The 26172-nt window shown below is 36.2% G+C and overlaps 2 protein-coding genes across 3 annotated transcripts; one reads left to right on the top strand and one right to left on the bottom strand.

Annotated features, from left to right (window-relative positions):
• Window positions 1-256: 256 nt before the first annotated feature.
• LOC111045124 (ubiquitin thioesterase trabid) lies at window positions 257-22968 on the bottom strand. Of its 2 annotated transcripts, none has more exons than XM_039435603.1 (10): window positions 22707-22968; window positions 19749-21096; window positions 15363-15584; window positions 14324-14523; window positions 11320-11476; window positions 10589-10702; window positions 9056-9300; window positions 5639-5856; window positions 2536-2684; window positions 257-1234 (listed from the first exon to the last, which is right to left on the bottom strand). In XM_039435603.1, exons 2-10 carry the CDS (start codon window positions 20228-20230, stop codon window positions 1153-1155), a joined length of 1869 nt encoding a protein of 622 aa, XP_039291537.1. In that variant the 5' UTR covers window positions 20231-21096; window positions 22707-22968; the 3' UTR covers window positions 257-1152. The 2 variants fall into 2 exon arrangements, with proteins under 2 accessions (XP_039291537.1, XP_039291546.1); XM_039435612.1 differs by having other exon boundaries at window positions 22716-22966.
• Window positions 22969-23713: 745 nt separating this feature from the next.
• On the top strand, window positions 23714-25173 carry LOC120351694. Its single transcript, XM_039429717.1, has 2 exons — window positions 23714-23763; window positions 24686-25173. The coding sequence occupies exons 1-2, from the start codon at window positions 23745-23747 to the stop codon at window positions 25171-25173; spliced, it is 507 nt and encodes a 168-aa protein (XP_039285651.1). The 5' UTR covers window positions 23714-23744.
• Window positions 25174-26172: the final 999 nt, after the last annotated feature.

The following is a 26172-nucleotide window of genomic DNA, read 5'->3' as shown; positions in this document are numbered from 1 at the left end:
AATATGAATTGGTTTACATAGACGTATAGAGACTTAAAAATCTTGATTTTTTAACTAAACGCCATCAGTACGATCTTTGAGAATTAAGTCTTCCAAGTTATCGTTCAAAATTTATGAGAAATCTTCGATGGCATGAAATTTGAAACAAATCTAAAAATTGTTTCAAATTTTTGAAAAATAAATTGTAAAAATAACCGACCGTTGAAAGAAGAGGGGAAACTGATGATCAAAAAGGTCATGGAAATGAAAAGCTCAATATTCAACGTAAGTGCTTGTTTATTTTTTGTAACAATAAAAAAATATTCATAAAGACAATAATTTTCATTGAAGCTTCAACAGATAGAAAAAAAATATCTTATCACTTCGAAACTACGGTGTAAATAATAAATATACAGAAACAAATTTTCAACTATCTAACTAGATTTTAAGTATGTAACATTTTTATTGCACTCCCCTTCTTATAATCATGCATAACCGTTCACACACACTTACGTACAACTCACGCACGCACGCAAGCATGCACTGAAGCGCACTACAATACAAATTTACAACAATAAATACCCCTCTCACTACACCTAATTGTATAAAGAATTTTCTAATTATTATTATTATTAATAAAACCTGATTCGTGCATCATTTGAAACATGTGGACTCAACGACACAACAAACTAAGCAACAATCCATTTATTAGCTAATTCCATTGCAGTATTATCGTCACAACTCTATTATAATTATAATAATTGATCTTGTGCTATCAGTAGAAAAATTACATTCACATCTTCAACATTATAAATACTTAGTTTTACTTTGTTGAGTTGAAAATTTAAACTAGAATCGAATTGAGAAAACATGTAACTGTAATAATATTATTAATATTCGCTGAGGCAGTATCTGCTAGTATTAATTATTTATTATTCAAGAATAAAAACAGATTTTCGATAAATGTGTGTTTATTTCGTTGATTGCTCATTGAGCGAGGATATTACTTTAGATTTGGGTGGATTGAGGTGGATTTATTGTGTTAAAGCTGTGTTAAGCTAGGTTGTAGTAAATGAGAGAACATGCAACGATAGAAGAGAACTTGTCTTAATGGAAAGAAATCACAGATTGAACCGCACTAGCAACTAGAATGAGATAGAACTAGGATGGATGTCACTCGTCGTCCGAGTCGCCATCACTCGAGTAGTCCTGCACCGGGATTGGTCGCGCGCTCATCGGCGCAATCGACATTTGCCTAAAACAACACCAATCACATTACTCCCATCTTCTTCTTCTTCTCACTACATGAATGCAGAGTGATTCCATTCTTCTCCATCTACACCTACTATTACTATAGTGATATTTACTTCAAACTGTCAGCATTAGTTTACTAGGAATCATTGATGCAAGGTATGCTGACAGTTTCAAGTGAATCTCACTACGGTGCCATGAGATGCCATGTGTCTGGATTGTCAGTGGCATACGGCGAATATAGTAAGTATGCGAAATGTTATTGAAATACTATTGTTGCTATCTCTGATTTGTTTGCACAAAGCGCGATATTTATAAACGGTTCTTTATAATATGTTATAGCCAGTCGTAATTTACGCCACTTATATTCTCAGGTTTACTGATAGTTACAGTCAGTACAATGTCGTTAACAATATTCGAGTTATTTGTCAACTTCTGTTATTCGTTAAGTTGGCTTTAAATAAAAGTAAAAGTAGTACGTTGAAAATAAATAAACAGATAAGATAACAGGTAAAGATTGTTTGATTCAGGTGAGGGTAGGGTCAGGCGGGAAGTAAATTGCCGCAGTTTATTCCAGTAGAATGTCGCAACAAAATGGGTTGATTGAAAATGGTAGGTGGGCAGACGCGCTGTAAAAGGACAAAAGTTCTATTTATTTCATAAATAGTAAATGAACAATTTTTGCCTGTCGCTACAATTTGCTGCTGAATTGATGCGGCGGTTTGCTGCCCGTCTGGCCCAACCCTTACTATTACTCCAACTATTTTTGTTAAATCATAGAATTAAAATTTTCGTAAAGCCAGGTTCATAATCCTTAAAAAAATTATAGCAGTTAATTTAGGATGAGGTTTTCAGAATATCAAGTTGGCAAATAACAGCTTAGCATGTAAACTTTAGAGGTCTAACAAAATAGTGGATACCCCTGTTATGTAATTCGTTCAACATTCACAATAATACATTAGGCTTATAAGTATGCTTTGCACGCATTGTTGGCAGCGGAACTCTTCATTCCTTTCTCCTGGATCAGAATACCCAAGTCCTACTTCTCCTTCATAGGGTGTAGAGTAACTACATTCATTACGGTATTTAAAAGGCCAAGTTGGAAATGGCAACCGTTCAAGTATTTCAACAGAACAGAAAATGGTATTCAGAAAATCTGTTGACAAAATTCCCACCTGGAGCGCTGTATGTTGGTCTGATTGTACTGGTCCAATGTTCATTTCAAATAAGTTTCAGTTGTATTTTTTATGGATAGAAATATGATTATTTGAATTAATAATGCCAGATTAATTTAGTTCTACTTACGCAAGCCGCCTATAGTGATTGAGCCACTCTTCAAGCATTTGGGCGACTAGAAGAGGACGCTTATTCAGGCGTTGCTTAGCAACCAGAAGACCGTTGTCCGTCAGGCACACGTCCATCCACTGTCTCAGTAAAGCCTCTTCACCTCCCGCCTTCAAAACAAAGCATTCATATAGTAATACCATTTTTACAAACTGTTCAAATAAAAAGAATTCATATGTCAGATATTCATTATAATTTTCAGAGATATTGTAGAATAGTTCCCTGATAACTGGTCTTATTTTACTAGAATTGATAAGAAGTAGTACTAGTTTTCAGCTACCCAACATTTATTATTTGAGGACTTATCTTGAAATTTTTCCTGAAAACACGTGACAGGGGGTAGTAATTCTGTTCTGTATCAGGACTGGCTCATTTAGTAGCATGCCTACCGATCCTATTATAGTAGCTGGATCTCGAGAATACGATTGGCTAGCGCAGAGGAGGTTCAAGTTAGCTGCTGCTCTGGCAGTTAGTGCAAAACAGATTCCAAGAGATAAAAATACTTCTCTACTCCTCACAAGACGTATAGTTCAATTTGAAACATTCTCATGACTAAACTATCTATATTCATTTATTCATTTACATTAACCAATGCACAGATCAAATACATAATTAGAAAAGGACCAACAGGTCTAGCCCAAAACTTGTTCCGTTTCCGAATATTGATAGTAATGAGATATTACAATTTTCTCCATATAAAAATCGAATCTTCGATTCGATATTTCAAAATCGATAAAAGTCGATAATCAATATCAATGTCTCTATAAACGAGAAGTATGCAGATGACTTATTTCTATCAGCTGTATACTCGAGAAATGTACATGACGCTTTTTTCATTAGCTGTTCTATGATGTTGGAATACTTGGTAAATTTATTTTTCTGAATTAACAAATAATTATGGTCAAGATAAGGGTTAAATAAAATTCGAAACAAATTAAAGCTGCGTTTACACCGGAGTTAATAACACGAGTTATCAAAAAAAAAAAGTTATTAACTTGAGTGAATCGTCAAAAATTTCTCTTGACAAAAGTTAATAACTCATGTTTCTAACAGAAAATTCCTTGTTATTAACAAGATCCTGTTATCAATATAATTGACTTCCATATAATTTCATTTAACGAGAGTATATGATATAACAGCCGGAATAAAAGGCAAAAAATTGTCTTCAAAATACTTTAAATTGAAACATGTGTGTGATTATCAACATAATGATCTTCATCTGATCTTAGTTAATAACTTTGTCACGTGTTTTGTGTGCAGCTGTAGTTATTAGGGAACAGCTGTAGTTGTAGGGTAGGGATGCTGGGCGAGGGGGTTGCGGGGAAGATAGTAACCTGTTATTAACAAAAGTTGATGCGATAAAAGAGGCTTTTGTTATTAACATAACACATTTCCTTTGATCTTTACCGACTCTTGATGGATAACATAAATCTTGTTAATAACAAGGAATTTTCTGTTAAAAACACGAGTTATAAACTTTTTCACAAGAATTTTTTATCGATTCAGTCAAGTTGACAACTTTTTATTAATAACTCATGTTATCAACTCCGGTGTAATCGCAACTTAACATGATGTTATTGACTTTTTTAATTAACATCAGTTGATAACAAAAATGTTAAAAACTTGTGAACTCAATATGAATTTCTATAGTAAAATCCACTTCAAACTGTTATTATTCCTTATAAATCAAATCAAAGTTTATTCATCAAAAACAATTACTATACAAATTAGAATACTATAACAATTAATACAATTAAAACAAACAATGAAGTTTTGTGCATTGAATAATTTCTTAATAGGCAAAGATAATTCAATGAATAAATATACACCCCACTATAAATGCTATGTGTTGGGATAATCGTATCATTAGTTCCCAATTGGATCTTACTATACCACATTATAAGCTTCACGACTACAATGAGTGACCATTTCAAGTCTTTCAATTTAATGTAGTTATTTCTAAACATATTGATAATACAATTTACTTGAGATATATATTTATTTAAAATGTAAATTGCTTGAAACTATTCACCTATGAATATCAATTGCTAGTTTTCTATACTTACTTGTGATAAAGCAACATTTTCCAAGTTACTTAATTAATCACAAGTGAGTTTAGTTCTATACAAAACTGGCAATTGATAATCATATATTAATAGTTTCAAACATAAACAATTACATTTTTTCCTAGTTTAGAGTAGAGCCTTCTTATTGTTTCATAAAATTTTCCATTATTTTCTCCACTTTCACCTTTCATCTTTCCTTCTGTACAGCCTTCTCTCCGTGTATTTCAATAAATTTAGTATGATAATTAAAGTACCTAAGTCTCAGCTAACCCTCATCAGTTGTCTTCCTAGTCTTAATAATAGAACACTCGGACTCTGCGTTCACGTTTTAGAGCCTTGCAGGGACCTTTTCCTTTACATATTTACTAATCTTCTTCAATGATTTTTATTATACAGAGTGTCTTAAGAAAGGTGTAACAGCCGACAATCATAGATTGTACAATCTATGTTGAATTTTCATCAAAATATGTATAGTAAAATTTTGTTATATCGACATCAGTTTACGAGATACTTTTCGATATTTCTGAAAAACATCAATAACTGGAAAACTATTAGTCAAAATCTAATTCTAAGGATATGGTTGGATAGAGAAAAAAATTTCCAATACGATTCATATAATTTGTTCCTTTGTTTGACGTTTTTGAACTTGTTATGAGCGTACAAACTGTTTGAAATTTCGCTTTGAATTCGACGAGTGTGCTTTTTCAAATTTGAGCGCTCATAAAAAATTAAAAAACGTCGAACAAATTATATGAATCTTAATATTGGAAATTTTCTTCTCTTTCCAACCATATCCTCCTTAGAATTAGATTTAGACTAATGGTTTTCTAGTTTTTCAAAAATACCGAAAAATCTATATAACTCGAAAACTAAGGTAGATAAAAGAAAATTTTACTGAACATTTTTTATTGCAAATTACATGTAGAATCTATGCTCTTCGGCTGTTACAACTTTCGTGGGATACCCTGTATATTACTCTAATAGCGATTGTGACTGACCTCGGCGTGCGTGACAAAGTGTATGGGCAGCAGCTTGCCGTCATGGTCGACCAGAGGCAGGAAGTGGCAGGGAGGTGGCGCAGAGTGGTTGGTGGTGGTGGCGTGTGGTGGTTCAGGCTCAATGGCCACCAGTGCCGAGAAGTGGCCGCGAGTGTAGCCCAGCGCCACCGGCGACCGAATGCAGAACGACGTGTCCCACAGCAGTGGCAGATACACGCCTACAAGCACCACCAAATCATTCACCAAATCACTAACAAGTCAATCAAATTGAAAATTACATTAAACCTAGAAACCTAGTGGTCGTTGAATTCAAAGGAAAGAGACAATAATCGAATAGTTTACTATTCATAATACAAATTTATATTCTATGAGTAGGAATCACTCAGTAAGAAAATACATTAATTGGAGCAGGCCTGCAACAACGTATCTAGCAACCAATCTACGTTTCGAGTATTCATGTATGTTAGCAGGACGTTTATTGAATATTTAGCTAGTTAGCTCTTCAAAGTCGATCCAAATACCTGTTTCATAAAACGTTGAACAATAGCTCTTTTAAATTTTAATCGAGATGAAATGCCAAGAGAATCAATCAGAGAAGGCAAAAGAAGGAATTCAATCATGGTTTTGTGCAACCAAGCCTATGCCATAATGCGGTAGAAGTATATAAATTGACAAAAATAGTCCGAGAACGAATTTGAATTCACTTCAAGTTCGAGGTATTTTTGTACTTTGGAAATATGTGGGGTCTCTAGCTCAATATGACAACTCATTTCTAAGTTCTCTAGTTATTCCCAAATTAATATATTTTGGCACAAATTCATTCATTACATAATTCCTTCCATTAAAAGCTAGAATAACTTTTTCAAACGATTTTCCTTAAAATAAAGCTATAATAACAAGAATATCTGGAAACCACTATCAAAACAAATCGTCTGAATTCTGGTGGGAGGTGAGATTTTATAATTGAAAAGTATAGATTCAAATACCAAATTGATTCATTTTACTAAATTGATAAATATTGACCAATTTAGATAAGGTTACATGAGTAACTAAAACGGGCGGGTCTCAGATCGTCAAGATCGCAGTTTATCAAGTCTATTTTGACCATTTCTTGATACACTGAAACAAATGGGAAGTTGAGCCATTCAGTTCGTTGTAGGTTGCTACACAATCAGCTAGACCGCTGCACACTAATTTGGGATTAGTGAGGATAAGTTGGATAAAGGTTAATGGTTAGGGTTAGGGAAAGGTAAGGAAAGATGCGGGTTATGCCGCATCTAAATGTTGGCCCAGTCTGCAATTTGACCAGTGCTAAACGAATGCCAATGATAGCCAGCGCTGGCAAACCACCCATCCACACATTGGCGCTGGTCGACATTGGCCTTCATTGGGTCAAAATGTAGATTCGGCATCAGGTTTTGCTTTTAAATGACAATATGCTGGTGTTATGCTGGTGAATTTTTAAAAATAATTTTAAAATTGAATTTATGACACTGTACCAATGGACATTCTAAAAGGAACAGGAGATTGACGAACTGAAAAATTAACGTAGGCTACTGAAGTTGTCTACCTGGGGTGATTCTTGATAAACTGAGATCTTGATTAAGTGAATGAGTTTGAGACCACTTGATAAGTCAATTTGTAATCTAGTCTTGATATGTCAATTTTCTTTCGTGTTATCTTATGCTGTTTCATATTATCTGATGTTGTTTTATGTTATCTGACATTGTTATATTGTATCTTAGTTACCTAATCTATGTAAATGCCAATCACTTTCCTTTGTACTTGACCGACGTGAAGAGATCCATGTATATATATATATATATATTATATATATATATATATATATATTATATATATATATATATAGAGTGATTACCGGGAAACGCATAAATAACGAGAACTATTGTAAATCAGAGTAAAAAATGCATTTATTTGTGAAAATGCAGTGTACACAATATGCAATTTCAAAATGAAATTACTTACAATCTATTATTTGAAAATTACATCTCTAAGGTGGTCGCCTGCTGCTTGGATACATTGTTGAAGGCATTCTTTAAAACTTGCTACGGATTTTGCTAACATGTCTCTAGGAATGCCATTGATTTCCTGGCAAATAGCTTTTTCAAGTTCTTGGATTGTTCGTGGTTTGTTTATGTACACTCTTGCTTTCAAGAATCCTCACAGAAAGAAATCTGGAATTGTTAGATCCGGTGAGAAGGCCAAGTGACATCACCAAAACGCAAGATCACTTGTAGGGAATGTTTGCCGAAGGAATTCCATACTAATACTGTTTCCCCGTCTTGTTGGAACCATACATTACGTATCTGTATATGTTGACGGCGCAGTTCTGGCAGGAAATATTCTTTCAACATATCCAGGTACCGTTGTGCATTCACTGTGACTGTTCTGCCATCGTTGTCTTCAAAAAAATAAGGACCAATGATCCCCTTTTCACAAACTGCACACCACACAGTCACACGTAAGCTATGATGAGGTCTCTCTGCCAGTATTTGAGGATTGTCTGCACACCAAAGCTATTTGCCAGGAAATCAATGGCATTCCTAGAGACATGTTAGCAAAATCCGTAGCAAGTTTTAAAGAATGCCATCAACAATGTATCCAAGCAGCAGGCGACCACCTTAGAGATGTAATTTTCAAATAATAGATTTAAGTAATTTTATTTTGGAATTGCATATTGTGTACACTGCATTTTCACAAATAAATGCATTTTTTACTCTGATTTGCAATAGTTCTCGTTATTTGAAAAACATGCGTTTCCCGGTAATCACTATATATATATATATATATATATATATATATATATATATATATATATATATATATAATATATATATATATATTTGTTGATCAATAACATCTATTCTATTCTATGTTGATTAAGTGAATGTCACCCATCGAACAGCGAGTTCAAGACCAGATAATGAGAAAATTTGTAATCTTTGTACCTCAGAGCTAGAGGAGCGTCCATTTTTCAACAAAATGATGGTTTTAGTGGGTCTTCTTCAGTTTTTCGTCCTCTGCAGTTGATTGTTTTGAAGATAGCCAGAGCTGAAAGAGCCTAAGTCCAGTAAGCATTATACGTGAGTCTAATAATTCACAAGTAAGTGTAATAATGATTCGACTTACGCTCTTTTAGCCCCGGCTGGGAGTGTAATACTTTTTGGACTCTCCTTTAAAATCAGCCGTTTGAGACTTACGCCCCTATAACTCTGAGGTACAGATATAGTCCTGATATGCCAATATTCTTTCGAGCTACCTTATGATGTTTCATGTTAGCTGATATTGTATTATGTTGTCTCTGCGTTATTTCATCTTTGTAAATGTCTATCATCTTCCTTTGAACCTGAGCTACTTGACAAGATCCATGTGTATGTTATATATTTGTAGTTGTACCTTGGAAACGGGCGTAACCGATGTCCTCGCCACGGAAGCTCTTGACATACTTGACGCCGTAGACGAGGATGGGTCGCCTTAGCACGTGGGCCAGGGCGAAGACATGCAGCTGCTCGAGGCTGCAGCCAGGCCGGGTGGCCAGTGACTGCAGCGTCGCCCAGTCCTGCTCCCACTGCGACTCGTCCAGCGAGTAGTGCATCAGTCGCGCCTGCCATGACTCGTATTCGCGCCATCGCGCGTACAACCTACACCATACACCGTACACTATTTACAACTTGCTTTGCAAAAATATTCATTCATTGTTTATTCGACAGAGGCTGGATCAAACAGCACTCTGGTTTGTGGACTGTATCAATTACATTGAGAACATTTTGGGGTTGTCTGGCGTCGGGTAGCAAGTGCACAATAACATGGGCCTACCTTCATGTCCAAATCCTCCTTGCTTCCAGGATCCCGGGTCCAGATCACAATACGAGACGAGACGACACTTGTAAAAAATCACAATAAATCAATAGATCACTTTGCAAAAAATCGACATTACGAGAAGTGAGCTGTTCGATTGGCTGGCAGTCGGCAACTGGCAGTATTATGCTATGCGCGTCACCCTTCAATTGCCTCCTCCACCACACAACGCCAGACAACAAAGGGGAACATTGAATATCATGTCCGAACATTCATAATACCATTGATAACTAGCATGTAACCTGTGCTTTGCACTGGGGGTGAATTTAGTGTTGTGGAATGTCCTTATTTCCAAGAAACATAATAAGATAGAATAGTTAGTTTTAATTTTGTTCAAAATTATGTGGATAACCGTTATGAGTTTAAAATTCCCAGCAAAAAAAATAGGCTAGAAAGGTTAGGTTATATGTATCGAACCTGCAACCTTTAATTCATCAACTGCGCTCGCTATAAACTAAGCTACGGAGTCTCTTGGAGAAAACCCTGTTTGGTTGGGATTTTATAGTTACTTTAGTTGGAGTCACAAATTGAATAAATTTGTTTTAATTACTGAATTAGAATTAATTGATTAATAGCAATTAAAAGAAGCCCAGTATATCCATCATCGGTAAATTCAGAATCTTTATGCAAAATTTCAAGTTAATCAGTTCAGTAGTTCAGATGTGAGGATTCGTCATTCATGTATTTCCTATCCCGTACATGTTTAAGACGATTCATTTCATTATTACATTATAGATTATAGATGTTCCAAACAATATCTTCCCATTACAGCTTTATTGAGTTACTAATATTATGTTGAGAAAAATATTCTCTACAAGTGGTGTCTAGGAAAGATCTCTAAAGCTCTGCTTTCAAATGAATCTAGAACTAGAAATAATTATATATTTCTGCTCTTCTGGATAGTAAAAATAGCACCATTGCTATTTCTATTTTTAATAGGAATTTCGAATTAGCTGTTTTTAAATAGCGCCATGATAGGAAGAATAGTACCATTGGTTCTTATGCGATTGTTAATTGGCAGAATGAGATTCGTTACAAGAAGTTTGTGAAGGGTGAAAGTTTGATACTTACACATGACCAGCCTGAGTGAGAGAGTCGGAGAGAGCACGCCGAAGAAGGTTGTCTCTGTCGAACACACCCAGCGTCGCTTGCATCAGGGAATCCAGTAAACAGTCACCGGCAGATCTAAACAACACATATTTTATACTGATATTTCTAATTAATAAATTACTTTTTGTCAATCCTCTAAAGATTGAAACAACACTTTACACCAGTAAAACTATTAGGGCCAAGCTACACAAAGCGTTTTTTTTCTGAAGAGTCGGCAGGACAGGAAGATCCGATGGGCTGATTGGGTTGGCATTAGGTAATCAGCTGATAAACATCCATTTGGAGAGCTTCCTGCCCTGTCAACTCGTCTGAAAACGGCTGAAAAAATGCATCATGTGGCTTGGCCCTTAGTAGTCATATTGATAAGATTTACCATTTCAAGGATTGCAATTTCACTTGAATAAATAAACTTCACATTTAAATTTATCGAAAATAGAATGCATATTACTTAAAGATTAAAGAGTAAGTTATTTTTTGTAATCAGAGAAACTCTCTTTCAGCATTACAAATAAAATTAATGGTTTGTGATCATGTTTTTGGCAAAAATATTTTAAAATGATTTGTTTAAAAAAATTGAAATAATTTGTTTTGTTATTGTTTGAAAAGTCAAAAGTTTATAGAATTAAGTTACAAAGGTTGCACTTTTTTAACAATTTATATTGAATGGAGATTGTAAATGGCAGTTTGCTGACCTATTCCAGAGCGCATATAGCCTGGATCCCAGGTGCACGGTGAGCTCTATCGACCAGTTGATGACGGGGGGATCGGCCTCTAGCTGCTGCTGCGCGTCCTTGTCTAGCAGCTCTTCAAATAGCTGTTCGGTCACTGCCTGTGGCAGGTCTACAATTTCTGCAAACAGTACGTCACATTAATACAATACATTGAAATAATGAAAATATTGTGATAGTTTAATGATGACCATAAAGTGTAAATGATTCAGTCTCGAAAAAAGTTCGACTGCCCGACAGGTATGTTTTTTTTGTTCAATTTTATGACCACATAGGATGACTGTAGTCTCTGGTTAGTCCTCTTTCTTCGTTTATTCGCTTCAATTCTCTTCCTTTCTTCCCAGTACCTTTTCATTCTGTCAGATCTTTCTTTTCTCAATTCATCTGAACAAACCTGCTGCCTTCTCCTAATTGTTTTTATAGATAAGATCCTCTTTCTGTCAGTGATGGTTTCCCTATAGATTTTTGTGCGATTTTTGACATCGTCAATAGTTGAATTTAGTTCCGATATGTCTTTTTTTATTTCCACAAGCCAAGGAATTGTGGCTCTGTCTGTTTTCGCACTCATGAATTTTTCAATAAGTCTTCTTAACAATCGATTCGCTGCGGTTCTAAGAATATGTCCAAAGAAAGAAATTCTCTTTTTGCGCATTGCGTCAGTTATTGGTTCGATTTCTCTATAAATCTGTTCTCTTGGAAGGAGACTGAACTGGTTGTTAACTACATGTTTTTCGTTTATGCAGGTTCTAAGAATCCGTCTTTCAACTCTTCTTATAGTTTCTTTAATTCCATTTCCATCAATATTGAAAAGTGTTTCACTGCAATACATTGCTTGTGATCTTAGAACTGCCTTGTAGTGTTTCAGTTTTGTATGAATGGAAAGACTTTTTCTCTTATAAGTGTCCCTAGTTACATGCTGTCCCTTGGAAAGCTTTGAAATTCTGGCCTTCCATGAGGCCTTTTTTCACTAAGATTATTATGTGATCCAAAAATCCAAATTACATATATCTTTCGAGCATAACCGCATATGGGAGTACCGAATACATAACATTAATACTGAATTACACATGGTACTGGCTAAAAACTACAGAATTAAGCAAGAAAGAATTGTTTGAACAAAATGTTACTCTCTTAAATTCCAACTGTCATAATATTGATTGAACATTAAGAACATAAATGAAGAAAGTACCTAAAGTTCTAAAGTTACAGCGACAGTAAAATAGCCATATAGTGAAGTCAACCACTCTACATCAGAAGGTTATAACAAAAAGCACAATATGTGAACTACGCAATAATGTTGTGAATGCTTTCTACATCTTGTTCGGGCATAGTAATTGGAAAAATTTTCAATTTAGATTCTTCAGATTTTCAATGTGATTATAGTGTTGATTATGAAGTAGAAGTGATGATGATAATAATGAAGTAATATTGAATTCTAATGTAAATATCATTCAGTAACAATCATTTCAAGCTGGAGAGAGATTGATAATGGAATAGGAAAAATTATCAACTATACAAAAAGTTTGATGAATTCAACAAGGAAAATATAAAGACGAAATTTCTTCTTTCAAATTCTGTGTTAGTTAAATTCCATTTTACTCAAATCCAGTTACTACTCGCCTTATCATCAATATGAGTTTCTTTACAGGACTAAAAGTCTCATCAAGAAGTAACACAGTATTATCAACTTCTTAGTGATTCCTAAATATAATATTATTATTTGATTCAGTTTCTAATTAGAAATTCGTGGTTTACATTTTGTGATACTAGACATTCGATGAGTTTGCAAAAGAGGGAACAATTGAAACAAAAACTGTAGTCTGATCATGGAATACATTGGAATAGACAATAGAAAAATAAACAAGAGAGTAGAAAAAGAATGGAATTTCACTGAGAGGATTGAAAAGAATACCATCGTAAAAATGATAAAAAGTTAGGTTTAGAGATTTAGATTTCGGCCGGGAAGTTTCAAACAAGGATCTAGAGAAGGCTTTCGGAAGTTTTAATAAAAGGAACAGGCAACGCTGTCTGCATTCCTTTCGAATAGCGTCAATGCATCCCATCCCATTCAACCAATGCTGAGCTGACACACTAATAAGGCTGACACACTAATAAGGCGCACTCACACAACTTTCCTTGCCGTTATAAAAATTGGTCACCTGACGCTAGTGTTCACGCGCATCTCAAGTCTACTATTCAAAGATCTGAGCCAGCTGGTGAAAGGAATAACGCTGGAGACACACGAGGTCTGCTATCTCTTCATAGTAAATGATTTAATAGAATCAACAGTTGCCAACAGTTTGCATTTCCTCGAATTTCGAGCTCATTTTCAATTTTAGGTGAAAATGTTATTGAACATTAATTGTAGAGATTTTTATGCTCAATCCTGATAATAGGGAATCTAACATCAAACTTTGCATAGATGGGACGAAGCTCCTGAAATTTTTACAGATATGAGACTTGTGACAGTTGATAGAGCTTATCAATGACTATTTTTGGTATGAATTTGATCAAAATTGTTGCAGCCGTTTTCGAGAAATTCGCGAAAACCCCTGTTTTTGACAACATTTTCGCCATTTTAGCCGCCATCTTGAATTGCATTTGATCGAAATTGTTCGAGTCGGATCCTTATATTGTAAGGAACTTAAGTTCCGAATTTCAAGTCATTCCGTTAATTAGGAGATGAGATATAGTGTATACAGACACACATACACACACACATACAGACCAATACCCAAAAACCACTTTTTTGGACTCAGGGGATCTTGAAACGTATAGAAATTTAGAAATTGGGGTACCTTAATTTTTTTTCGGAAAGCAATACTTTCCTTACCTATGGTAATAGTGCAAGGAAAGTAAAATGACTCACTGTAAAATTATAATTTTATAATGGCTTGAAAATAAAATAAATGCTTCCTTTTCAAACAATTGTTGTAAATGTTTAGGCGGCAATAGAATGGTTGGTTACCAGCAGGCAGAGCAAATGTGGCGAGCTCTGTGAAGAATGGAATGGGTGGGTTGGCCTTGCGGTGACGCAGCGTGGCGGCTGCGTGGCGGCGGATGTCGGCGGCCAGATCGGGAGCCACGTAGGAGGGAACTCGCTTCACGCCCGACCCACTGCCTTCCATGCGTGACAGTAGCGTCGCCAGCATGTCCTCGCGGTGGAATCTAAGCCAAATTCAAATTCACATCAATTTTCAAAACAATCGACATCAAACACCAGTTCCAACAAATCTAGTGTTAGCTCCTGGTAGCACTTACGACTACTAAACTAAACTGTATTCATGTGATTACATCTAAAACAATGAACCTGGTAAAATTTTTGTATTTTTGTTGGCACTATGGAATTTCTCGACTGTGACGATTGTTTCAAACCAAATATTCGCCTTTACTGATTTTTCAATTGAAAGAACAAACATGGATATTGAGAGTTTCTTTGATGATTGAAATGAAGTTGTAAATTTTCTACTTCACAAACAAATACCAGTCAAAGAACCACGCTTCTCGAAGAGATTTTAAAAACAAAAATTATTTGATTGAAAAATATTTATTCGAGAGTATTTTTCTCTCTTTCTTTGTTTCTGAGAAACGTTTTATAAAATGAATTATTGTTTCATGCAAAACTGAGATACGAATATCTAAGAAAATACAAGAAAAATCCTGATGATTTGAAATAGATGTTTACAAATTTCATGTAGAAATACTACTTGACAATACTTGTCAATACTACTCAAGTCAATACTAGTTTTGTACTAATAAAATAATATAGGCTAGTTCAATTAATTTTTGTGAGACTGGGCTGGAAACAAGAGTCTTATTTATTTATTTTAATTATACAATAAGACAATTCAATATGATACACTATACAATATGAGTCTCACCATATCTAATCAAATATTTTATAAAAATAAACAGCTTATATCAAAGATTTGATTCCTAATTTGACCAGTGTAGACTATAAAATATTTGATAATTCATAATTGATTAGCCTATGTGCGCTCACCGACCTGATGGCAAGATGCACGAGGGTGTGTCCGGTGTCGAAGGCGGAGGGGCGGTCGAGCAGAGCCACCTCCTTGGCGGTGAGCTGACGGGTGGGGTCGCCGCCCCCGGAGAGGTAGTTATCGACTGGAGTGCACTCGCCCTGCACCACCCCCAGGCAGGCGTCCAGCCACACCCAGTCGGGCATCGCACGGCCCCCACTTTCGTCTATGCGTCGCGATGCCGACCTAAACAACACAGCAAGAATTAATAAATATACAGTATTAAGAATAATTAGTTTATCTGGTTCCTAATACAGGAAATGGTTTCTGTATTAATGAGAAGATGTAATAGACAAAAAATTTACAAAAATTTCAACTATTATCTATACCTAACAGGTATGGTTTTCATCAAAGCCTCCTACAATAAATGCAATGCTCAACGAATTGACAACACTATGAATGTAAGTTTAAATCAATTGTTCGTCAAACTATTATCCATACCCAACAGGTAGTATGATTTTCAGCGAAGCCTCCTACAATGAATACTATGCCCAAAGAATTAACAACACTATGAAAGTAAGTTTAAAATCAACTGGCAGCTGCAGCATGCAATGTATAACTTATTACATTAATCGTGTCTTGGACTTTGAACCCTATTTGCACTGCCTCCAATTCTGGCTGACAAGCTGACTACCTACATGCAGTTGTCATCCTCCCCAACAAGGGGCATTATTAGTGGTGACTGTGGTTGTGTCCCCCTGTGGGCCGGGGAGCTTTGAGTTGAACATCGGACTCAAGAATTTGTTAAACACCAGAATAAACCCACAGTATCCCTGCTTGTCGTAGGAGGGGACTAAAAGGGACCCCCCGTTCCAAAGCCCTTCCCCCGAAACCCTTCTTCTTCTTCTTATGCTTTGGTACTTTTCATTTCTAGAATGGCACTTTTTCGATAGACTCAGCTTTGTGCCATTCTTTCTTTCTCTGCTATCTTTCGGCCTTCCTTGGCCATTTTCTTAAGCCGGTTGCATGGGCGTTGATTTTGGGCGTTCGATTTTTTTGCCGTACTTGTGGATTCGGTCGGGTTGGACGGAGCTCGACAAACAGCATCTGTTGGTCCGGTGGGGTTTATAGGGCCGGCGGGGGGTCGTGTGTCCGGGGGTCTGCGTGTGTGTAGGCGGCTTTACTTATTCTTTCTAATTTCCTTTTCCACTTGTGAAATCTGATTTCACAAACGGTTGTTAGGACCCCATGAGGAGGCGGCCCCTCCACCTAACTAGTTCATGGAGGGCTAATAACCCACATTGAATGAGCAAAAATTTATTCAGAGTCAAATAAGAAAGAGAAACGGACCGGAACTCAGGAAAAGCTTGGAAAAGAAACAAATTTCGATTTTTGGTACATGGAATGTTACTTCTATTGCAGGGAAAGAATGTGAAGTGGTCGATGAGATGGAGAAATACAAATTGAAGATACTGGGTCTGAGTGAAACAAAAAAGAAGGGACGTGGTGAGATGGCTCTAGATAAGGGATACACTCTCTTGTATTCTGGGTGGAAATGAACAGTAGAGCGAAGGTGTGGGCATTATATTCAGTGGAGAGTATTTCAAACGAATTGTAAGCTGGAATGCAGTCAACTCAAGGATCATTTCTGCAAACTTGGATCTCGAAGAAAAGGTGTCACTTATACAAATATATGCTCCTACAGATGATTCTGCTGAGTTGGAAAGAGAGACTTTCTACCTAGCACTACAGGAAACAGTAGATAAGGCACGACAATATGCAGAGCACATGATCATAATGGGAGACTGGAATGCAAGAGTAGGTAATGACATCACAATCGGTCATGGATGTTTGGGGAAGCATGGAGCTGAGTCGGTTTTGAACGGCAGTGGCAAGAGAATGCTGGAATTTTGTATAGACAATGATCTTCTGGTTGGCAATTCCTTCTACCCTCACAAAAATATCCACAAAATCACATTTGAGTCACACAGCAGAGGAGTCAAGAGTGCTATAGATTACTTTGTATATACAAGGCATTTTAGATATGCAGTGACTGATGTTAGGGTGTACAGAAGTGCCGAACTTAGTACAGAGCACAAACTTGTGATCATGGGAACAAGAATAAAACCCCCAAAGAAGTGTAAGTCACCGAAGTATAGGAAAATCTGGAAGAACAACAACAAAATGAGGTGCAGATATCCCTCCAGGAAGTTCTGGTCTGAAATTAGGTAAGGCAGCTGGATATGATGATGTTACCCCAGAACTAATAAAATTTGGTGGACAGGATGTGGCTAAATGGATATGGCATCTTTATAATGATATCTGGCACTATGCAAAAATTCCCTCAGAATGGGAGAAGAACGTTATTATCCCCATACACAAGAAAGGAAGCACAGTAAAATGTGAAAATTACAGAGCCATCTGCCTGTCATCAGTATTGCTGAAAATCTACTCTAGAATACTAGAAAGAAGACTGAGAGTAGAGGTGCAGGAAGGGCTGGAAGAGGAACAGGCAGCCTTCAGAAGGGATCATCAGACTAGTGATCATATGTTTACAATAAGACAAGTCATGGATAAGAGATTGAGCCGAGCTGGTCAAACATATATTGCCTTCTTAGATTTGAAAGCAGCTTTCGACACCGTATCTAGACAGTGCCTTTGGGATGCCCTTAGTGAAGCAGGTGTGTCACCTGAACTTACCAAAATAATTGAAAGCCTGTACAGTAATGTCAGAGAGGTTGTGAGAATAGGAGGTGCTGCATCTAGAGAATTCAAAATAGATAAAGGTGTCAAACAAGGAGACAGTCTAAGCCCACTTCTATTCATAGTACTGATGGATCAAATAATAAAAATGCGCAAGAGAAGAACGACTCGAAACAAGATTGGAAACCGCAACCTCCGCCCAGTATATGTTCAAGCACTGATATATGCAGACGATATCTTGCTAATAGCTAACACTCAAAGAGATCTACAAAATGCTGTAACAGAATGGTGTAGTGCGATAAGAGATAAGGGAATGGTTGTCAACATTGAGAAGAGTAAATTGATGATAGTATCAAAGAATCAAGAGAATGTGGAGTTGGATATAACATGGGATGGTGAAATATTGGAAAGGGTGAACAACTATGAATATCTTGGAACATTAATCTCTGCAGATGGAAAAGTTGATGAAGAGATAAACAACAGAGTAAGGAAAGCCAACCAAGTGTATTACCAGCTTAGCAGAACCATCCTAGGTAAACGAGAAATAAGCCAGGGAACTAAAATAAGGATATACGAGTCGATATTTAAGCCAGTTCTACTCTATGGAACAGAATGCCTCACAATAATAGAAAAGCACAAGAGTAAAATTACCTCCTCAGAAATGAGTTACCTAAGGAGGGTGGTTGGAAAAACCAAAAGAGTCAGAGTGAGAAATAGTGTGATCAGAGAAACATTAAAACAGGAGAAACTGATTACCACTGTTCAATGAAAAACCCTTGGATGGTATGGCCATGTAGCTCGGATGAGTGATGAACGAAAGGCAAAGCTGGTTATGAAGGCAAGACCGGAAGGAAAACGAGGCAGGGGACGACCACGACTGCAATGGAATCAGTATGTAGAGAGTATAGCTGCTGGAAGAGGAAAGACAATGAATGGAGTAAAGAGAATGGCACAGGATCGTATAAAGTTTACAGAATGGTTGAAGGAGCCCGACGCTTAACGGCAAAAGGGTATGAAAAAGAAGAGAAGACTGTGGTTGCAGACATTACGAGATGATGAATAAGACAATAATCTAATAAGTATCCCATTCCACTTTACCAAGTTGGATATAGAAACTAGAGTTATTATTTGGATGTTCCCTATGTAAGATTGAGAAAGTTACAGCGTCATTCTGAGGTCCTACATTAGAGATTTCAATAAATTACCGTTGTCTTCCAGGAGTCTTAGAATATTTGTCTTCAAAAAGAAAGTGAAAAGGATGCTTTTGGAGAACACACTGTACAGTGTTGGAGAGTTCTTTGATCTCCCTTGTGATATTGTTGTCTCTTTCAAGTTGACTAAATCTTTTTTCTTTATTGATTCATACAAGAAGTACATCATCAAAATCTAAATGATATTATATTGATATAATGGTTGGAATTGTTATGTTATATTGATAAATACTTAAAAGTTTGTTGTAATCTGTTATATAACGTTATGTTGAAGTTTAAACATATGAATGTACTGTATTCCGTACTGTAATCCACATTATATGTGACATGGCCCACTGTACTATTTCAAGTATTTATCGACGAATAAATATTTCTATTTGTATTTCTAACACTATTAATAACAAACAGCATCAGAAACTCTAATAGCAGTGTTTCATTTATAAAGTAATTTATTTATTAAACGACAAGCAATAAGAAATTGTAAATGTAAATTTACCTTCTCAACGAAGCGGTGAGGTTGTTGGGCTGCTCAGAGTTGTTAGAGGCGTGGCGATTGGTGGCGCCCTCGGCGGTGGGCGAGAGGCGTGGATGGGGGGGTGGAGTGGCGCACATGACACAACGAGTCGCCTTGGGCCAGTTTTCGTAGGTGCAGACAGAGCACGACCACTTCGAGTCCACCGAACTGGCCGCCGAAGGGACTGCGTCAGAGTGGTCGGAAATGCGCAACGGTTTCAGGCCCTCCTGCAGCAGGTCTGTGGCGTCGTTGGTCGGTCGGCTGTTGGAGCATTCCTCGGCTGCCGTTGGCCACTCGTAGGCTGACGAGCCGGAAGACGCCGAACCCTCATCTCGCAGCCGGAAGATGTTCTCGTTGAGCAGCGGTTTGGCGCCCCGACACATCGTACACTTCAGCGCCGACGGAAAGTTGGCGAACGTACAGTACTCGCACGTCCATTTCTGAACGCTAGAGTCGTCGCACATGCCGATCCGCAACGAGTTCCCGCACAAGTACACACGTATAGTCTTCCAATCACAATTATTTCAACATAAATGTTCCAGTCTACTCAACAAAATATAGCAATCCTGATATCCTCGGTTTGGCGAGGATCAGAGTTTATGGAAATGGGTATTTGAAATTATGGGACTTGTTTTATCCAATTCAGCTTATCAAATCACTATTCAATAGCAGCGATGATCAGTTATTCGAAAATGAATGTTTAGTCTACCTAACAAAAGAATCTCTTGTTTTGTAGAATTCAATAATTACTTGATAAGTAGTGTTTAGTAGAATTTGAATGGGAATAGGCTAATGATTATAAGTTATTTTTAGTTCAGTCTACTCGAAAAACAATCTCGAAACATGTCTTAGAATCACAGATTCAATAGTCTTTGAAATCATCCAATTCACGATACTAGAACACTCGATTCCAACACCAATAGCTAACTCGAAGGCGATATTATATTAAAGGAAACAATCATGTAGACTGTTTCCGAGACACCTATTTCTTCTTGATTTATAGAACATCACTTATTATTATCACCAATGGCACTCAGCACAGCTGTCAGGGATAAAATCACAAGTAGTATCACTCTCCTCAGTCGTTCTATTGAGTAGCATTGGAACTTGCTCTGGATTATCTGTTGAAATAGAGCGAATAACGGTCAAGAAAATGTCCCACTGGAATCACGTTTGAACATTTTCAACAACTCAACTTTGCTATCATCAGCCGTAGAAGACTATTATTAGTGCCGACAATCAACGTTCATTCCAGGACAGTTTTCGATTCTATGCAGCATATTTCAACAAAAGCCACAATTGAGAAGGCAGCCATCACCAGTCTGCATATCTGCAAAATGAATGCAACTGATTTGAAGTTGTCGTCAGTAGAGACAGGGAAATCATTTGACAAAAAAATGCTTCTTTTGATAGATGGTATACCAATGTTTCTTTTTTATCACTTAATTAAACATTAGGTATATTCTGTATATCTTATTTATAGTATTTATATTACTAAAATTGCCACAATAGATCATTTGACAAAGAACTTTGAAGGGAATGTCTGGGACGCAATCTTTTACTTTTCAGATCTAGTGAGACTAGTATTGAGAGTAAAATAATACATCAAATGAAAGAGACTTCGATGATCTTCAATCCTACGGTGAGTATTTATTTTTTGATGCATTGTTGGAGAGATACAAGGCCTGAAACTGCAAAAATTTGGATTAAAGCCTGTGTTTTTTAAATCTTACACTGTCAAGATCATATCGCAAAAACTATCGGATATCACAAAACTCTACAAGGCAAAAATTATAGGAGATTCGTCAAACTTCATTTTTGAATGATTAGTCAGGTTCCTAAGATAAAAGCAAAAAATGCAACTTTTAAACGACACTCATCTATTTAGCACAAGGGATAATGATGGAGACTTACGTTATGTTTACCTCCTAACTGGACGAAACAAAGCTGCTAAGTCAAAAATTAAGTTCCAAACATTCCCTCCGAATTCCTTCGTCAATAATCAATCTATTGTTACAGAAATAAACATTTCATACTCAACAATATAAATACTCGATTGTAAGGAAATGCATATAATTGAAAAATTATACATAAAATTTAAGAGAATTCAAAGGATATATATTAAGAAAACTCATAATGGATAAAAGCTCAGCATGGATTGAGGCAAAAAATGGAGGCTAACGTGTCTTTTCTAAAACAAACGAAGTAGGGCTCAGATATCTTGGAAAATATATTTAAGAGATATGGAAAAAGTTGAAATTTGTAAGCTTTAATTTTGTTTACAATAGTTATGTCTGAACAATTTTGTTTACTATAGTTATGTCTGAAAGACGCGTAGTTTTCGAGATATATGCAAAAAAAAATCTACTTTCGAACCACCCTCACTTTCTTAGCACAGAGGGTAGGGTTGTAGACACTAGCCAAAAAATTGAGTTCTAATCCAAGAACTAAAAAAATAAACATTTTTAAAAAGATCTATTCTTTAGTCTATATATATTGGCTTTCATCAACAACTTGCATTAATATACAGTATCAATATTGAGTTGAAGTAAGCTTCAACAACAAAATTACAATAAGTTGAATAGGTTAGATTATTTATATATCATGTTATAAAGATCAATGTTTTCTAATTCAAAAATCATATGCTGAAAATTTATTTAAACTGAATGTTTAAACATCAATTTTTCATAGAAATCATTTTTTATCAATTAATTCAAGTTTCAGTAGTAACTTGAATGATATCTGAAAAGTGAAACTTTAACCTGAAATCCTCAAATTGGTTGATAACAAGACATTACTGGTAGATTACAAAATTGACATATTAATGACTAAAACTTTAATTTAAAATTAAAATTACAACCTTTGATTACTCAAGATGAAAATAAATCATATATAATGCAACAAAAACAATCACTTTTGCCAAAAATATTATTCTATCACCTTGTTCACCTTCAACTTGAAGCTTCCTAGACGAATGTGTAGTGTTGATAAAACAAGCAAAATTCCTGCTGACGTTGGAATTTTGTGAAATAGTATCGTAGAATTGGAACACTTTTTGTATCACTACATTAAATTTTACTGAAAACTAATTATTTTGGGAGATTTTTAAACGAACAGGCCTAGAAGAAATTTTAGATATAAGAAACATTACGTCACACAAGTGTTCCAAGACCCATTTTGCACCTTAGACCAGTTATAGAATAGACACGATGGGAAGTCTAGCTTCTGAAACCAACATTTACTGCCATATCACCCCATCGTGACGTCAGCATCGGATAGGAAACTTTCAGATTGTGTCTATTTCAAATGGAGGTGAATTATTATTTATGAAAATGGTAAATTTCCGCTGAAATAGACACAGTCTGCTATGACAAACAATGTAAACAAACTCTACAGTAAAGTTCTCTATCCGATGCTGACGTCACGATGGGGGGATATGGCAGTAGATGTTAGCTTCATCGACTTTCAGCAATATGAATCTATGAATATACGCCCAATGGGGCTTGTCTATTCTATAACTGGTCTAAGTTTTGCACTTTATAAAATTAAACAGCTGACAGCTTTTAAACAGCTTACGTTGCTTACGGAACTACAAGGCTAGAACACTCAGGTGATCAGCTGTTCAAAAGCGTACACTTCAACCCGTGTTTACATTGAAATCCCTATGTCGAGTGGAATTTTTCGTGAATAAACGTTGATAATTCTACTGTTAATTACTTTTTAGAATAGTGGCTTGTTATTTTATTTTCCCGATACATATTTCGTCACGTTAGTGGCAACACCTGCTATCTCATTTTTTAGCCAAAATGAGTTATCAGCTGATTCTGAAGAAAATCGGAACGAGAAATCGACTGGTGATGTTAGTTTTCTAATCTATTCAACAGATCGCGCATAAATCGCGATTCAGTCAACAGTGGTTATCTGAAAGTGTTTGTCAACACCAGCTATCTCAGCAACATTACACAGGATTTGTGTGAAATGGATGACGCTCTGTCTGGTAAGTACATTTTCATTGAGTTTTCTTCTTCTATAAGTGAATTTCATGTTTTCTTAATTCAAATTAAAGTTGTAAGGTTCAATTAAGCTTGTGAACAAGGGCAAACAATAATTTTTAATAAATAATTAGCCTCACAAAGTACAACCATGAGATAGCCTGTGTTACAGCAAACTGAGTCATTGGAGATAGCGCCTGTTGTTAAAGGCTTTGCTATGAAGACTTTTGTCTGTAGGCTACTCATAATATCCATTACAAGCATATTGGAACCATTTAATTATTTTTTTAATTCATTTAATGCCGTATTAATACCAAAATAACAACCTTCATAAATGAAAAAATTGATAGTGAATCCTGACAGCACATGGACAGTGTTGATGATTAAAGAATTATTACATCTGAAATCACATAAATTAGAAATCTATAGCGAAAATAATAAAATAATTTACCCCTATAAGATTCATTAACAAGAAACTGGTGTATGGATCAGCTGTCTAGATCTACACTTTCTCTATCTTTCTATAACACTATCAATAAAATTATATTCGACTCTTCCAGTGTATCATTAACTGTAATAATGAAGGCCTTGCTTAACTTCCTAGTACTGAACATGACTTCACTTGTTTTATAGATGAGGTGATATTGTAATAATTATCCATATTGAGTGATAATTAGAAACTAGAAAGATATTGTCAAACCACAGATTCACATAAAATCGAGATATCGGTTCTGGTTGATACACCGTTATCAATCTCTGGTAAGCTCTTGATGATAAACTCTGGGGTCCACCAGAGATTGATAATGGTGTAGCAACCGAAACCGGTATCTCAATTTTTAATAAACCTGTAATTTGACAATAATCTAGTATTTTTATACAAAAACCAACATCATCATTATTCATTCAATTCTCATTTCATTTTTTCAGACCATGATGGAAGTGATTTTGCAAGCCAAGACATCCACACAGACTCCAAGGGCGATTTGGACTTCTACACAGACCCCGAGGGTGATTTGGGCTTCTACACAGTGGATGAACTACACAATGCTTTGTGTAATGATGAGACCACTTCAGTATGGCTACCGGTACTACCTGTCAAAAATATCGAATCTTCTTCTTCTTCTACTGTAAGTAACAAACCAACAGTTGTTGAATGTCCTGATGAGTCTCCAACAGAAGCAGCTGAAACACTCATCACCGCAGCTGAAGTAAATGATAAGACCACTTCAGTATGGCTACCGGTACTACCTGTCAAAAATATAGAATCTTCTTATTCTACTGTAAGTGACGAACCAACAGTTGTTGAATGTCCTGATGAGTCTCCAACAGAAGCAGCTGAAACACTCATCACCGCAGCTGAAGTAAATGATAGACCACTTCAGTATGGCTACCGGTACTACCTGTCAAAAATATAGAATCTTCTTATTCTACTGTAAGTGACGAACCAACAGTTGTTGAATGTCCTGATGAGTCTCCAACAGAAGCAGCTGAAACACTCATCACCGCAGCTGAAGTAAATGATAAGACCACTTCAGTATGGCTACCGGTACTACCTGTCAAAAATATCGAATCTTCTTATTCTACTGTAAGTGACGAACCAACAGTTGTTGAATATCCTGATGAGTCTCCAACAGAAGCAGCTGAAACACTCATCACTGCAGCTGATCAGGTTTTCGTCAGTAAAGAAGCACTTTTCGAGGGCGTCATTCTGGATGTTGAAACTACTGATGACATCACTACGCAACCTGAAGATGTTGGAATAAAAAGAAAGAGAAAAATTGTGAAAAAGCCAGAAGAATGGAACCGAAATAAGGAAAAAGAGAAGCGATTGAATGGTGAGCCTTATATAGGATTTAGAAGAGGAGTCAAGGGGAGCACAAAAAAAATTATTCAAGATGTACCACGTGAGGGGCGAGTAATGGGTCCAGCCTGCAATTCTCAACAGTGCATAAAATGGAAAAACAGGGAATGCAATTTGATTACTAACGAACAGAGGAAAAAATTATTTCATGATTTCTGGAGAAACATGTCTTGGGATTCCAAGAAAATGTTCATTTGCTCTACTGTCTCATTGGAATCAAAAAAACAGCAAACGAAAATCAAAAACCCCGAATCAAGGAGAAATTTGAGTTTTTTCTATCATTTGAAAATTGAGAACAGGAAAGTCCCTGTATGCAGGGAGATGTACTTGAAGACACTGGGTATTAAACGGTCAGAGCTTCATTATTGGCTGAAAAATTATGGCTCCAATAATGTTCCACATAACAAAAGTCAAGAGAACCAATCCTTTCATAATTCCTGTACAGAGTCTTCTGCGGATGAGTTGAGTAATGAACAAGTCAAAGAGAACAAGAGTCAAGAAATGGACAAGTCTTCTACAAGAGAAACATTCCAGCAGCAATCATATGACATGA

Source organism: Nilaparvata lugens, chromosome 1, assembly GCF_014356525.2.
Source record: "Nilaparvata lugens isolate BPH chromosome 1, ASM1435652v1, whole genome shotgun sequence".
Classification (NCBI taxonomy): domain Eukaryota; kingdom Metazoa; phylum Arthropoda; class Insecta; order Hemiptera; family Delphacidae; genus Nilaparvata; species Nilaparvata lugens.
This window is presented reverse-complemented; position numbering and strand designations above follow the sequence as displayed.

Bases quoted from the DNA above. Each gene is read 5' to 3' on its own strand.
- LOC111045124 (XM_039435603.1), bottom strand. From the start codon at position 20,230: ATGTGCGACGACTCTAGCGTTCAGAAATGGACGTGCGAGTACTGTACG. The intron at 14,524-15,362 runs GTCGGTGAGCGC...AATTTGGCTTAG, and splicing joins CTCGTGCATCTTGCCATCAG to ATTCCACCGCGAGGACATGC. The intron at 10,703-11,319 runs GTCAGCAAACTG...TGTGTTGTTTAG, and splicing joins CTATATGCGCTCTGGAATAG to ATCTGCCGGTGACTGTTTAC.